Below are 16,227 nucleotides of genomic sequence, written 5' to 3'. Positions count from 1 at the left end.
CTCTCTCTCTCTCTCTCTCTCTCTCTCTCTCTCTCTCTCACCTGTGGGATGGTGGTGAGGTGATTTCTGGAAATAATGATTCTCTAATCTCAGAGTATATCAGTCCTGATCCAAATTGGATTAGCACACGGTAGAGAAGATTTCAGGCTTTAAACTCCAAATTCAGTTCAAATTATTTTTTGTAAAACTCAGATTAGCAATGTATATAATTAATATTTCTCCCATAGGAAAAAACAGATCTGTGAGCTCTATGCAAAGGTGTTAGGATCACAGGAAGCCTTACATGTAAGAACATAATTTCCATTATAATATTTCATACTTTTCTTACAGCATAAGGAGATTCATAGAAGGATAGTTTTGTACCTGTACATGAATTTTCAAAGTGTATTGATTTCCAAAATATAATACAAAATATTGATAACAGTTATTAATTACATTGCCTATTAGTTGGCTATATCTGCATACTTATTAATGATATAGAAACATAGAAACAGAGCGAGTCAGAAGGGGTCTCCCGGGCCATCTAGTCTGACCTCCAGCACCAGCCGGCTCCACTCACGACTTGCCCACCATGTGCACGTCGAGCCTATCCTTGAACACCCGCACCGATGGGGCCTCAACAACCTCTCATGGAAGCCCATTCCACACCCTCGGAGTCCTAACTGTCAGGAAGTGCTTCCTGGCATCCAAATGGAACCTTGGCTACCTGAGCTTTGCTCCATTGGAACGCGTCCTGCCTTCCTCTGCAGGGGAGAACAGGTCTCTACTCATCTTCATGTGACATCCCTTCACATACCTGTATGTCGCCAACAGATCCCCTCTGAGTCTCCTCTTCTCCAGGCTGAAGAGACCCAGTTCCCTCAGTCTCGCCTCATACCCCATCCCCTGCAAACCAGCCACCAACCTTGTGGCCCTACGTTGCACTGACCCTAACCTGGCTATATCCTTTCTGTAATGAGGGGCCCAAAACTGAGCACAATACTCCAGTTGCGGGCGCACCAGAGTCATGTAGAGTGGTAGTAATACCTCTCTTGATCTAGAAGCCACACTTCTGGCTATGCAACCAAGGGTGGTGTTCACCCTTTTGACCACCACATCACACTGTTGACTCATGTTTAGCCTGCAGTCAACCAGCACCCCGAGGTCCCTTTCACAAGTGCTGCTCTCCAGCCACTTGTCACCTAACCTGTACTTATGACAGCTATTCCTATGCCCCAGGTGCAAGACCTTGCACTTATCCACATTGAACGCCATCCTGTTGTCTCCTGCCCACTTCCATAGTCTGTCCAGATCCTTTTGGATCTGGAGTACCTGCTCCTCAGTTGTGGCCACTGCTCCAGTTTTAGTGTCGTCTGCGAATTTGATCAGCATACTGTTCACCCCTTCTTCCATGTTATTAATGAAAAGATTAAACAGGATCGGCCCCAGGACAGAGCCCTGGGGGATCCCGCTTGTCACTGGCCACCATCCTGATGATTCCCCGCTAATGGTTACCTTCTGCTTTCGGTCAGTCAACCATGCCCTAATCCACCGGACAGTGCTTTGGTGTATCCCAAAACTCCTCAGTTTCTCCACCAGGATATCATGGGGCACTTTGTCAAAGGCCTTGCTGAAATCCAGGTATACCACATCCATCTAGCCATCTCGAAACCTTGTCATAGAATTTCCACAAGGTTTGTCTGGCAGGACCTGTTTTTGCAGAAGCCGTGTTGTGTGGCTGTCAGCCTCCCTTCCCTATCTAGCATCACTAGATCTCTCTCTATTATGAGCCTTTCCATTGTTTTTCCTACAATGGACGTAAGGCTAACAGGTCTATAATTCCCCATGTCCCTTCTACTACCCTTTTTGAAAATTGGGACCACTGATGCCCCCCTCCAGTCCTCTGGAACTTCACCTGTTCTCCACGAGGTCTCAAAAATGGAGGCCAGTGGGCGTGAGAGAACCCCTGCCAACTCTCTAAGTACTCTCGGGTGTAACCCATCAGGGCCTGGCATCTTTGTAATGTCCAATGCCCTGAGGAGGCCCTCGACTTCAAGGGAGGGGTGACTCTAATCTGTGCCCCTAAGTCCCCGGCATCATCTAATCTCCTATGTGGACATCCCCGTGCAGCTTTGGGGAGAACACAAAATAGTCATTTAGCATCTGTGCCTGTTCCCTCATATCAGTCACTGGATCTCCTTCCTCCTTATTTAGTGGTCCCACCACTTGTCTCCCCTTCCTCTTCCTATTTATATGCTGAAAGAAGCCCTTTTTGTTGCTCTTGATATTCTTGGCAAGTCTCAGCTCGTAATCAGCCTTAGCCTTGCGAAGAATCCTTCTGCAACGGGCCTCCTCCTCCCGGTATACCCTTTTGTCTATTTGCCCCAGTACCCATTTCCTATGGAGGTTCCTCTTTCGTCTAATCCCTCTAACCACCTCCTTTCGCATACATGGCGGAACTCTCCTCCACCTCCCCACCTTACTGACTAGAGGTATCACCAAGGCTTGCGCCTCCAAAACCTCCCTTTTGAGTGCTATCCACCCCTCCACAACTTGCTTACCTTCCAGTAACCTATCCCAGGAGAATTTCCCCAGTCTGGCCTTCAGTTGGCCAAAGTTGGCCCTCTTGAAGTCCCAGCTTCTAGTGCTCGACCTGCTGCATGTCCCCAGTCCCCTGATCTCAAAGCAAAGGATGGAGTGATCACTCGCATTCAGAGCTCCCCTATTCTGTACTTCAAGAACCAAGTCAAGGATGTTTCCCCCCATCGCCTCTCGGACCCTCAGAAGTGGCTGGTGACTCCTGGAGCAAACAAGACGCTCCACTCTGTCCTTCACATGCCGGATGTGTGCGCCCAGCAGGCAGCAAACCTCCCTTTTGTCCAGGTTGGGGCGGCACACTGTCACCTCAGTGCCCCTCAGCAGGGAGTCCCCAACAACAATCACCTGCCGCCGTACCTTCCTGGTGCTGGTGGGCAGCCATGCCCTGGCCCTCGCCTCTCCCGCAGCAGCCCCCTTGCTGCCTGACATCCCAGGCTGGGGGTCCTGCTGGTCCCCCGAGGCCTCATCAGCCCCAGCCTCCACAAGCAGAGAGAACCTGTTTCCCAGCTCCAGATTGGTGCCAGGAGAAGGAGGAGGCTGTGCTGGCCTCCTCCTCCTGTGGATGACATGCCTCCATGCCGCCGCAGCTGCTCCTCCCGTGGTCTCTCCCTCATCTCTCTGTCCAGAGGGGGGCTGCTCTGGGGGGCACCTGGAGAGCTCTCTCAGCCCTCAGGCACCTCACCTCCTCCTATAGCAGGACCACCATCTTGCACCGAGGGCAAGTGTATCCCTGCCTCTCCTGGGGGAGAAGGGCGAACATGTCGCAGCTGTCGCAGTGGAGAGCAACACCCGTGACTCCCGCCAAGGCCATCTGGTCTGCCATCGGTATCCCTTCCGAGACCTTACCTTGGTCCCCTGCCTTGTTTGTCCTGCAGTTCCTCTCACTCGGCCAGTTCTCCCAGACAAAAACCCACTCGCACACACACACACACAAGGATAAAATAAACTTAAATTTAAATTGGAGGAAAAACAAAGCACAGCACCAAAAACAAACAAACAAACAAAGAAAAAGAAAGGAAGGAAGAAGGAAAGGAAAGGAAAGGAAAGGAAAGGAAAGGAAAGGAAAGGAAAGGAAAAAACAAACAAACAAAAACTCCTCTGCGTCCCAGGGAAGGGAGTCCCTGGACAGCCTGGGCCACAGCTAAGGGACGCAGACAAGGGATGACACCAAGAGGCTAGAGCCAAAAGGGCTGGCAGTGGCTGAGCGCAGCCTTATCAGTCCCTCAGGCCGGTGGCCCCGCCCCCGCTTCCTCCTGGCCCCTCTGGCCCCGGCCCCTTCCCCTCCGCTGCTCCTGCCCCTGCTCCCTTGCCCAGCTCCTCCCTTGCCTTCGCCAGTCCCCTGGCCGCTGAGTGCTCTCTCCCAACCTGTGCCTCTGCTGCTCTGCCAAGACAGTAGAAGAAGGTAAAGAAGGTAATTTTAGCTAAGAGGTTTTTTATATGATCCATAGCTGCCCCCCACATTTATTTCTTTGATAATTGTTTGTTTAGGTATACAGTTAAAACAAGTTCAATACAATAGTAATACCAGAAAAAAGTTCCTAAATACAGCCAGGTGAAATTAAACATAAAGGTAGTGCTGCTTTTCTTCTGGCTATGATAACTTTTCTTAAAAGGTAGAGTCCAGGCTTTCCCTGACTGTCACTCATCAGATGTGTCAGGCTACAGTTCCCATCATCCCCAGCCTGCATGACCATGTTGGCCAGGGTGACAGGACCTCTAGTTCAATATATGTGGGAAGTGTTGGGTTGGAGAGGGCTGGCATAGTGAAATGGGAGGTCACCAAGTATTCTTTACAATATTCTACTGTGCTGTGTATTATCTTGCAAAAAAAGGTTTTCTACAGTATTTTTCAAAGCTATCTTTGGTTTTCCTTTCCCATTCACCTTCCATTAACTGGGCCTTTGTAGCCGGTGCACTACGAAGAGAAGAACTGGTGTGAAGAGCAGTATTCTGGAGGATGCTATACCACCTATTTCCCACCAGGGATAATGACTCAGTATGGAAGGTAGAGTATCAACATCAAGGAGATGCAGGAGATCAGGAGAACAACCGCAGCAACAAAGACAGAAACGGGGGAGGAAATCCTATCAGAAGAGTCACTTTCCCACTCAGCCTTTCCCAAGCTAGGGTCCTTATATGATGTTGAAAAGCAAGCCCTGTCAAGCCCTGACTCTTGACTATGCTGGCTGGGGTTGATGGGGGATGTAGTCCAACATTACTTGGGGACTCAAGGTGGAGGAAGGCTGAAGGCTGAAGTGGTGTCCACCCAGAATTAATCAAAGCTGTAAACAAATTCATTGTGGTAAAAATTCCTTTAACCAGTTCATTGGTTGCATAAAGCTCAGTTCTGTGTTCGTTCACCCAGAAGTAAGTCCTGCTGTGTTCGATGGCACTTGCTCCCAGGAAAGCGGAAGACAGGGAGCTGGGCTACACTTGATCCATCTGGCACAGTATTGAGAACAAGGACTGGCAGCGAAGGCCCTCCAGAGCTCCTGGCAGGAGGTTTTCCTGTCCACTGGGACAAGCCAGAGATGACACTTAAGACTTCTTCTTGCTTCAAAGCAGGAACTCTGCCACTGGGCCATTAATTTCCCCATAGCTCTTTGTGAATAGGGTCACCACTTCAATTAAATGCACAGTGCCACACCTCCAAGCTGAATAAATGTTGTGGATGTTTAACAAAGATAACTTCCCTGGTCAAGTCTGGTACAGAAGCATTTGGGGCATGTTACTTGCAACTGGAGTTCTATGTTTTCTGCTTACATCAACACTATCCGAAGGAAGCATTCTTTTACATGCAACAGTTTTTTTTAAATTATTATTATTATAACATTTCTATGCCGCCCCTTGCCGAAACCTCGGGGCGGTTTACAACATGATAAAATACATTGAAATACAATAGTACATAATAAATTACCATTAAATATAAAAATACAAAAAATACATTGATTTACAAATACAAAATTAAAATTATCAGTATAAAATAAAAATATAGGATGAGAAAGAGAAGGAAGAAGAAGTTGCCCAGGCCAGATCATATGTTTTAACAATTGAAATGATGTTTAAATAAAAAGGTCTTTACCTGGCGCCGAAAAACCAGTAACGACGGTGCCAGGCGGACCTCTTTGGGGAGTGAATTCCATAGGTTGGGCGCCACCGCAGAGAAAGCCCTCCTCCGGGTACTTACTCTCCTAATTTCTTTCATGGAGGGTTCCCGGAGAAGGGACTCTCCCGCAGATCTCAAAGGGCGGTCGGGCATATACGGACGTAAGCGCTCATTCAGGTAGCCAGGACCCAAGCCGTTTAGGGCTTTGTAGGTCATAATCAACACCTTGAATTGGGCCCGGGCTTCAATGGGAAGCCAGTGAAGCTGACGGAGGACTGGAGTCATGTGAGCATAACGCCCCGTCCCCGTCAGCAACCTGGCAGCTCTATTTTGCACCAATTGAAGTGTTCGGACTGTCTTCAGGGGAAGCCCCACGTAAAGCGCGTTACAGAAGTCCAGGCGGGAAGTCACCAGCGCGTGTGTCACTGTCGCCAGGCAGTCGTACTCCAGGTAGGGGCGCAGCTGATTAATCAGCCGAAGCTGAAGGAAGGCGTTCCTCGCCACCGCTGTCACCTGAGCTTCCAAAGAAAGCTCCGGGTCGAGGAGTACTCCTAAGCTGCGGACCTTATCCCTAAGAGGGAGTGTTGCACCATTCAGGACCAGGTCAAATCCACCCTCTCCGAAACCCGATCCACCAACCAACAGGACCTCCGTCTTGTCTGGGTTGAGTTTCAGTTTATTGGCCCTCATCCATTCCCTTACCTCGGCCAAGCACCGGTTCAGCACAGCCACTGCCTCACCTGGATTAGTGGAGAACGAGAGGTAAAGCTGGGTATCATCAGCGTATTGATGATTCCGCAGCCCACACCTCCTGATGACCTCTCCCAGCGGTTTCATATAGATGTTAAATAGCAGAGGGGATAGAATGGAGCCCTGTGGTACCCCATGGCATAGCTGCCATGACATAGAGACATGGTCCCCCAGCACTACCTTCTGGAATCGACCGTCGAGATAGGAGCGGAACCACTGCAAAGCAGTGCCTCCAACCCCCAATCCCGCAAGTCTATCCAGAAGGATACCATGGTCGATGGTATCGAAAGCCGCCGAGAGGTCCAGAAGAACCAACAGGGATGTACTCCCCCTGTCCTTCTCCCTGCACAGGTCGTCGTACAGGGCGACCAAGGCAGATTCAGTACTGTACCCGGGTCTGAAGCCGGACTGAAAGGATCCAAATAATCAGTTTCATCCAAGAGTGCTTGGAGTTGTCCCGCCACCACTCGCTCCAACACCTTGCCCAGAAACGGGATGTTGGCCACAGGTCTATAGTTAGTGGCCATCTCTGGATCCAGTGATGCTTTCTTCAGGACCGGTCGTATTACCGCCTCCTTTAAAGGGGCAGGCACTCGACCCTCCCTCAGAGAAGCGTTAACCACTTCCAAAATCCAGGTCCCAATCCCGTGCTTGGAGTTATTTATTAACCAAGACGGGCAAGGGTCCAATAGGCAAGTGGTGGGACGTACTCTTCCAAGCACCTTGTCCACATCATTGGGCCGCAATAATTGAAATTCCTCCAATAATTTTGGACCAGATGGTGGCATTGGCGACTCCTCAGAGACCTCTGATTCATTAGTGGAGTCCAGCTCGTGACGAATCTGAGCGATTTTCTCCCTGAAATGCCTGGCAAAGCCGTCACAGCGGGCCTTTGAGGGTGGCATCGGATCTTCCTTAGGACCCAGGCGAACCAGGCCTTGCACCACTCGAAAAAGCTCCGCTGAACGGCATTGTGAGGAGGCAATGGAAGCGGAAAAAAACTTCTTTTTCGCCGCCTTCACCGCCACAGCATAGGCCCGATAGTGGGCTCTCAAGTGTGTTCGGTCAGATTCATCCCGTGATTTCCTCCACCTACGCTCTAGCCATCTCCCAACTCGCTTCATCGCCCGTAATTCAGGTGTAGTTAAAAGCCTGTATTTATAATCTTACAGATGACTGGTATGTTAACAAATCAGATGACAAACCAGGCTGAGATTAATTGCTGTGAAACAAAAAGGGAGATGCAATCGGAAAAAAAAAATGGTGCATTGATTTCCACGATGTATCATATCCTAAACATTTCTGCATGTGATTCATTATAGATAGGTAAATCCTGCCTTGTGGAACAAGAAGGGTTCAGGGACTGAATTTACGACCCCTCCCCTTAGCGGAGGATTGTTATAATACAAGCTGAGTATATTTGAATATGTGCTTGGAAAATACAGAGCTCACAGATCACAGCATAAAGCAGGAAAAAGGCATGCTTTTTGCTGTTCATCAGCGTGTTTCAAGTGAGGACAACATTTTTAAATTTTATTTTGATTGTGTCGACTTTATGGGGAGTGATAGTTCACTAATTGATCTCTTTTCTTTGTCTTCCACAACATAGCCTTTTTAAAACATATAAGAACTGCTAGATTTATAGCCATAAAATAGATGTCAATAGCAGTTTTGGATGGTGAGACCATTACTTTATAATTTGCACATTAATTGCATTTGTGCAATTAGCATCTATTTTGGCCCTGATAAATATCTAGAGGAATCTCAAAGGATCCAGGAGTCACTAACAATATAAATAGTAGAAATGACATTGTGCATGCCCTCATCTAACTTATGATAAGGGAATTGTGTCTCTCATGCTGCTGCTGCTGCTGCTATTATTATTACTATTATTATTATTATTATTATTATTATTATTATTATTATTATTATTTTAAAGGATCATTCGTGAGCCAGTCGGGAGGATCTTCTTTGCTGGCACAGAGACAGCTACAGAATGGAGTGGCTACATGGAAGGGGCAGTGCAGGCAGGAGAAAGAGCAGCCAGAGAGGTACAGACTGCACTGCAAAATGCACTTTTTAAACAGGACTTCCCAAAGGCCAGCTGTATTCCTTTGCTAGTTTATTTTAAAGTATTTACAGCTGGCCTTTGATCTCTAAAGAACCCTTGTAAAGACAGTGAAAGGCTTCCAGTAAAATCAAGAAAGCAAAGAAGAACAAAAAGTCAGCAGTCAAAATCAAGCTTGCAGGAGGTGTGAAGAGGTTTAAACTAACCATCATGCCAAATTGACCTTGCCAATAAAGAAGAGGCCATCTAGTCTCTGATGGGGCTTCCTTGACCATGGCTCACCCGCCAGGGTTCAGGCCTGTCCCATCAACAAGCATCTGTTGGAAGTCAGATTGAAAGCAGGCCTCCCACTGATGACTTGCAGCATCTGTTCCCATCTGTATTTCCATGGAGACTGTGCTTTGTGACTCTGGAACTGATCTGCTCTGAAATCTTGGACCCCTTGTGTGTGTGTGTTTGTGTGTGTGTGAAAATTCAAATTAGGATTGTTTCCATACAACTCTCATTTCAAGATCTGAAATCTTACCAGATTATCTTGGCATTTGGCTACAGCTGTTTTAAAGTTGAATGGGGCTGTCATGTATGGATTTCTCTTGAAGCTAAACAAGATTTATCCCTTTTCCAGATATTGTACTCTTTGGGAAAAATTTCAGAAGGAGAAATCTGGAAGGCAGAACCAGAATCACGTGTAAGTTTGCCATTTTCCCTTTGATGATGATTAAAGGAAAAGACGTTGCATTTATCTGATGAAAGCAGCCATTTGTCAACCACCTTGTGAGATACATTATACATTGGAGTGCAGAATGTCCTGTCCTGGGCCAATGCCAGCCTGTCTGGAGTTGCCCAAGAGGCCACACAGACTTTAGCCCAACCTCTGGTTGTTTGGTGGTTTCCCAGCTTTTACACGTTCCCTCTACTGGGGCATAGTGGGAGCTGAGAGCCATTTTTCTGTCTACACATGGATAGCATTACACTCTCAGGATAACATACACCAGGATTTCTGGCATTAGGTTCCACTCCATTTTGCCTTCATCCTTGCCCATCACTAGAATGCAGTTTCTCTGAAATTGAATTCAGAAAGAGATTCAGCATTCCTTTGTGAACAGCAAGGAAAGTCATAGGTAAGCCCCAGTGAATTCAATGGAGCTTGTTCCCAAATACATGCAGAGAATTATAGCCCAAGAAGAACAAAAAATTTCTTACAGGATCAGCCCAAGGTCCACAGCATTTTACTTCTATATTAACAGATCTTTGTTAGAACTCATAAGCAAGGAATGAACATAATCACCTTGTCATGTAGATTGTCCCAGGCTTATATGGCTTAATACTGCCAAAACGTTGTGATTGCGAAATGCACAATTTAATTATATTTTGCACAAAGACCTACTTCCATTTTCCAAGCCAGTATCTACTGCCAATCAATCTCATACAATGTCCTCAAGTTCTAGTATTATATGAATAAGTCAATAGATTTTCTCTTTTTTATTGCGCTACATATTTGTGTCATTTCTCCATGTTCTGGCTACCAGCATCTAGCAACATGCCCAGCCTGGTTGAGAGATGGCTTGTTTTCAACAGGATGACCAGTTGCAAGCGAGGCCTGGGCTCCCACATCTTGTGTAGAAGAGGGAATGTCAACCTGTGGAACTTGCCTAGCCAGCTTTTATTTGTTGTAATTCCCTCTAAGAAATGCAATATGCATCATTTTAGCCAACCTAGGAATGGACTAAATTAGCACAGACCGTTTACAATCTGTCAGTTTTGCACATGTTCACTCGTAAGTCTGTTCCAATATCTGTGTCAGTCTGCAATTTAAAAAAAAAGGGGGGGTTCATTTTTTTCTATGTGATTTCTCCCTAAGATGTTCTGTTGTATTAAGTTTTCCCTAAAGCACACGTTTGTACAGTTTGCCCTAAAATAAGATTTTTTAAATGAAATGTTAGCTCAGAGAAGTGCACACTCCAAAGAATATCTGTGTTCTGATCTGCCATATTATTTTGGGAAGGTCACAAAAGTAGACTGAACAAAATTTTCCCCACCCCACATTCCATATGCCTACCTTGAAGCAACAAGATGAGGAAATAACTTCAAACATTGAGATTCTGCTTAGATTCCTTTATGTTTTGAGTGCCTTTGAGTTTTTAGTGCTCACTCCGTCAGTATGCAATTCACGTGAAGTTCACATGTATACTAAACGTTTTTCCATCCAGGATGTCCCAGCCCTACCAATGACTACTACCTTCTGGGAAAGGAACTTACCTTCTGTACCTGCACTACTGAAGATGATGGGCTTCTCTGCTTTCTTGATGTCCGTGGCTGCAGCTGGGCTCTTTGCATGTAGAAAGGGTGTGCTGGTGCGAAATGGGAAGTGGGTGTGCTAACATGAAGCTCTGTATCTTGACCTACAGGTTTGTGTACCTTTGCACAGTCATGTTCCTCTCACTGAGCTCTGATTATTGAAATTCTCAATGTCCCCATGCATTTATCCTATGAAACATGGCCTCATGAAAGGGTCCATGATGTGTTTCTGAAGGTACCACACAATTGGGACCATTTTACAAAATTCAGGAACGTCTGGAGCACAGTGCATTGAACCTTTTTAAAAACCGAATCAGAATCTTCATGGATCTCACTACAGTGGCAGACCAAAAAGTAGTTGCACAGCAGGAGGAAAGTAGTTGTGCGCTCTACCTTTGTTCTCCCAGTGTTTTGGGGAACTGATACATAAGTGAGCTGTCATCAATTAATAAATTCCCGCAACAAAATTTCACTTGAATGTTGGGTCTACATTTTTCAGCAGCATCCATTTCTGTGGCTTCCCTTCCAATTCTTAGATGTGTTGCTGAAAGGATTACTAAATATCTAGAAGACAGCCTGCTATTTTGAAGTTTTCATGTCAGGGTACGTCTTCTAAAATGTTTATGCACACACACTGGATATTCATTTACATATGGCTCCTGGAGTGCAGGGGTGCATACAGGAATGCCCCCATGCAGAGCACCCAGATGGAGAAGAGGGCAAGGCTCCTGATCTTTTAAGAGCTGCAAAGAAGACATAATTCAGTTGGTGTACTTTACATGGCAAACTACAACTGCAGAAATCCCCTATTCTATGCAACCCCTACAGGTGCAGGAGCACTTTCCTCTTTTTTGTTCTGGCTACCACACACCTGAGCATACTCAGCAAATGCAAATCGATATTTTAAAGACCAAGGCTCAAAAGAGACATTACTTTAAATCCATATGTAGCAGTGATGCCATTTTTCATAACCGCTCTACAGTAGCCATAGTTAAAGATCACAACCCCAGCCCTGGGAGAAAGGGAGCACTGAGGCTCTGGACTGCACTTGATGTGCCTACTCTTGTGTACAGTGAGAAAAAGCTAGACATACATTTATTTTAAGATAGTAACTGTTTTGGTGCTGAGGCCTTTGTTGCATATGGGCATGTAATCAGGGCATTGAAAATAGCCAGCTCCAGTTTAAGCATGTGGGAAGGAAATCCATGGCCCAGGAAAGCAGATCCTTGCCTGTTTGCTTTTTGTGTTCTAAAGAGTTACACTTGCAAGCTTCTCTCCAGAACTGTGAGAGCTGCAGACCTGTTTTCTTTCTCTCTCTCTCTCTCTCTCTCTCTCTCTCTCTCTCTCTCTCTTTCTTTCTTTCTTTCTTTCTTTCATATATATGGAAAAGATGTTCAGGATTCCAGTTTGGGGAACAGATGCAGAGTTTGATTCATGCTTAGTCATGCTTAGAGTGGACCCCTTCAAAATCAACAATTCTTATGTAGATAACTACTAATTATTACTAATAAATAATTACTAATTATTACTAATAAATAATTACTAATTATTACTAATTTCTTACATAAATTATTAAATAAATTATTAACAATAATACAGGGTATTATTTACCCTGATTTTGATGGGTGTAATCCAAGTCTGGATCCAACATTCATTGTATTTTGAATATGCAGGATCCTACCACATTGAAAAGTATCTTAAAATCGAAAGGTTTTATGTCTTATCTCAGAGGAGATCATGGAAAAGCAAGGCCCTTTCAAGTACTGTCACACCTGCACCTTCCTTAGAGTGTTTGCATGTGACACATTAGGAATCAAAATGAATATATATGAGGCCTGAAACATATTCTTACTTTAAAAACAGTTATGTCCCTTTTTGTATCTGACAGAACTGGCCTACTGCAGTAGATGGAAAAGATTCATGTGTAAAAATGCCTCTGTTCTTTTGATCTAATGTGATAATACTCCACTGGGATATGCAAACATAAAGGCGTGGTGGGAAAGGGCTTGAAGCCTGCTACACATTTTAATGTTTTGCTGCTCAAACAGCACCACAACAGGACTAATTCCAGTGGTGTTTTAGAATGCTCTGCATTCATTGGCCACTTCTGGTAAGATTTAAGCTATTTCAATGCACCCTGGCTATTCTGCATGCAGCTGCAACCTTAAGGCATCTTTTCAAGTTGAAAAATATAGCATTTTAGTGAATGGCAGAGAGGAAAGTGCTGACACACATGGGGAGCCTTCTCTCTGAGAATTAGAAGGAATTCCTGTACTTAGTTTCAAGTTTCATTGTCCAGTTTGGTATCTTCTCTTAGACTGAAATTACCTTTTCCTAACATGACTTCCAAGGAATTAATATCCTTTGTACTGAATCAAAGCCTTTTACCAAAATGGGATGCCACGTTTTGTAAGTTTGGACTTGACCTATTTGTTTCTTCTCATCATTTTTGCCTGCATACTGCAGTCTCATTTCCCCCAACAGGCCCCCTTTCTTTTTCAGAGCCAATTATGCTAATAATTATGCTAATTATCTCACTTGTAGCTTTTTTCTGATCAGTACATGTGGTCCTGATTCAAATCAGAACCACTCTTTCCAGCCCCTCAAAGCTGGCTTAAAAATTAAAAGTATCCCTTAACACCAATGAATACCTTTTTTCCAACTTCCCAAATGATGGGATTTGTAGTCCAGCTGATATGGATAGTATAGCTTGCAGAAGGCTCTGTTAGACAATACAAGGTGAGAGAGGAAAGTGATCCAGAGTGTATAGCACAGGCACTGTGATTTTTGAAGTGCCTGACTGAAGTGTCTGGGACTCACTTAAGGACTGTGAGAAGATGGTGTCCCTGCTGAAATTTTGGATTTTATGGGCACAGGGGGGATGAGCAAGGCTTTCCTGGCCCAACGGGGGCACTCAGACATCTGTGCTTTGCTTTGTTGTTCATGCCACATAGACAAGGCTAAACAAGCATTTGCTCTTAGTGGGTTATGCTTTGAGTAATACGGTCCTAGTATATTTGGCCAGAGTGGGCAAAAAATAGAACCCAAACAGAAAACACATCATTCAGTACATTGTATTTACTGTGACTGCCTTTATCTGCTCAACATCTAATTGACCTATGAAGTTGCCATCCCAGAAATTCACCCATCATGGTTGAGCAAATGGATTGTAATTACTTTGGATTGCTTTAAACAAACAATTGTATGCTCTTGACACGGACTAAGAGCTTACATTTGATTTATGTTCTCATTTTCTTCAGTGCAGCATTTCCTGAGATGCATGTACTTCCAGGACTACTTTCATAGTCTTATCATAAATAGAAATCACTTGCATGTTAAAATATTGCATGTGGCCTGGACCACAGTGATAGATGAATAAACCTGCCTTTAGGCAAGAGGTTAAACTAACTGAACTTTTGTTCTTTCCAGCTCTATAGTTTTACAACATGTCTTGGAAGAAAGCTCTACATTTCAGTAATCATGCTAGTTGAACAAAATCAATGAATGAAAACGGGTTTCTGGAGTAATTTACATTGGGGAGCAGAACTTCAGGGTCTTATCCTTTCAGAATTCCTGAAGTCCATGCTCTCTTGTTTTGGTACCACGCCTTTCCCTTAACTGCCAATCATTTTGTGGTTTCCTGGCTTTTGTGCAATTTCTTCCCCATTCTAGAAGGCTAAAATGCCTCTCCTTAAGACTTAGTTACCAGGAGTAAGACCTTTAAACTAAAATATCTGGTGTTTTGGGCCCTCCCTCTTCAGCCTCATTGCTCAATACGGGAATGATTGATGCCAGCACCTTCTGGGGGAACTAGATGATCCATTCATTGTCTGGGCTTTTGGTAAACTGAGGAATGCATGGGTGAACAGTGAGCAATGAATTCAACTACTTGGTCACATGTTTAATGGGGCTTGCTCAGTTGCCTATTTCAGTATGCATATAGTATGTTATAGTATGGAAGAATAGTCACACAAGAGAAAGAGTGGATAGGAACTCCTAAGCCCCATTGACTTTGATAAACGTTACTGAAGAAGAGGACTGTGGAAACACGTAAGTGTGCCTTGCATGGGAAATGTAAGACTGCAGATACTGTCCTACATCTTAAAACAGAGACAAAGAAGATTTGCAACACATGTAGCTGGTTCAGGAGACAGTGAAGAAAGACAATGTGTGCTTACTCTTTGCTCCCAATGCCAATCCATTTTGAAGTCATTGTTCCTGTGAAAATACTATGTGGCGGTAGCCATTGTATTGCTACTCTTGATGTCAGTGTGATCAAAGAAATCAGCTGTAGCATTTGTGAACATTCTGTGGCAGCTTGCTGTTAAAAAAAAAAAATAAGATGAGCCCAGCTGATCCAGCATCCTATTCACACGGTGGCCAATCAGATGCCAGTGGGACACCCTCAAGCACCGCAGGAGTATGATTCCATGTTCCTGTTCATACAAGTGGCATTTAGAGGCAGTGTGTCTCCAGTGCTGCAGGTAATAATATAAGCCATCATAACTGGTAGCCAGCAATACACACATCTGTGTCCATGTCCTTAATGGGTTCCAAGCATATTTGTAAGTATTTAAGAGAAGACTGATGCCAACATTTTCAAACTACCGAATGCTCCCACTGAGAAAATCATAGTACGCCTATAGAGGAGGTCTGCTTTGGTTAGCCTTTGACAACCTGGTGTCCTTCAGATTGTCCTACAGCTTCCAGCATTCCTGACAATTGTCATGCTGGCTGGGGGGTATGAGGAGGTGAACTTCAAAAATTTAGAGGGTACAAGGTCAGGGTATGTCCACCTGAGGTATGTGTGTGAAGTTCAGAAGAACCTCATCTTTACACATTCACACTGGTTATTAGCCAGTCTGCAGGAAACAGAAACAGAAACAGACCAATGCAGGCCCAGCATGAGGAACTGATGTCTGAAAAGCACAAGATATTACTGTAGCTAGCAATCTCTCTCCCAGCCCCTGCCATCATAGATTGTCTCTAAGCTGCCCTTAGGGTTCAGTTCTGCAATTTTCTGAATGACTAAGTTGAATGCAGGCCGCCAGCCATGCATTGTGTAGGTAAAGTTGAGGCTGTTGCCTCAGGTAACAGAAGCGGGGGGGGGATGGGGGCAAGGGCAAGGTGATGGAGAACTGTGGGCTATGCAGCCTGCCTTCCATCCTGTGAACCAGTCTGCTGAGTTGAGCTGTGGTCAAGAAAAATTCAGCCACTGGTCCAGCTGGGTTGTGTATATGGAATGAGAACAGGCGCCATATTGTCCTTTGTTTCAGGCAGCAAAATGTCTTGGAGCAATCCCAGAGGCTGAGAAATGTTCCGCAGTATCCTCAGCTTTTGCAGCAGTGGTGTAGTGGAGCCAGGCCTCACCCACCAAATTTCTTTTTTATTAGTAGAAGCACTGGCATTATCAGCTGACCCAACCTCC

General features: G+C 45.1%; 1 protein-coding gene across 1 annotated transcript in view; it reads left to right on the top strand.

The window, feature by feature from the left end:
* The window catches only part of LOC123029302 (amine oxidase [flavin-containing] B-like), a 56,217-nt gene extending 44,946 nt beyond the window's left edge, over positions 1 to 11,271 (top strand). The window contains exons 11-15 of the mRNA XM_044442122.1: positions 228 to 285; positions 4,485 to 4,582; positions 8,373 to 8,484; positions 9,127 to 9,189; positions 10,712 to 11,271. Of these exons, the coding sequence (XP_044298057.1) occupies positions 228 to 285; positions 4,485 to 4,582; positions 8,373 to 8,484; positions 9,127 to 9,189; positions 10,712 to 10,882 (502 nt within the window). The 3' untranslated portion in view covers positions 10,883 to 11,271. The remainder of the gene's footprint in view (positions 1 to 227; positions 286 to 4,484; positions 4,583 to 8,372; positions 8,485 to 9,126; positions 9,190 to 10,711) is intronic.
* The last annotated feature ends 4,956 nt before the right edge of the window (positions 11,272 to 16,227 follow it).

This window comes from Varanus komodoensis, unplaced genomic scaffold, assembly GCF_004798865.1.
Source record: "Varanus komodoensis strain SLA01 unplaced genomic scaffold, ASM479886v1 scaffold4, whole genome shotgun sequence".
NCBI classification, from domain to species: domain Eukaryota; kingdom Metazoa; phylum Chordata; class Lepidosauria; order Squamata; family Varanidae; genus Varanus; species Varanus komodoensis.
The sequence above is the reverse complement of the archived record's forward strand: the minus strand, read 5'-3'. Positions and strand labels throughout refer to the sequence as shown.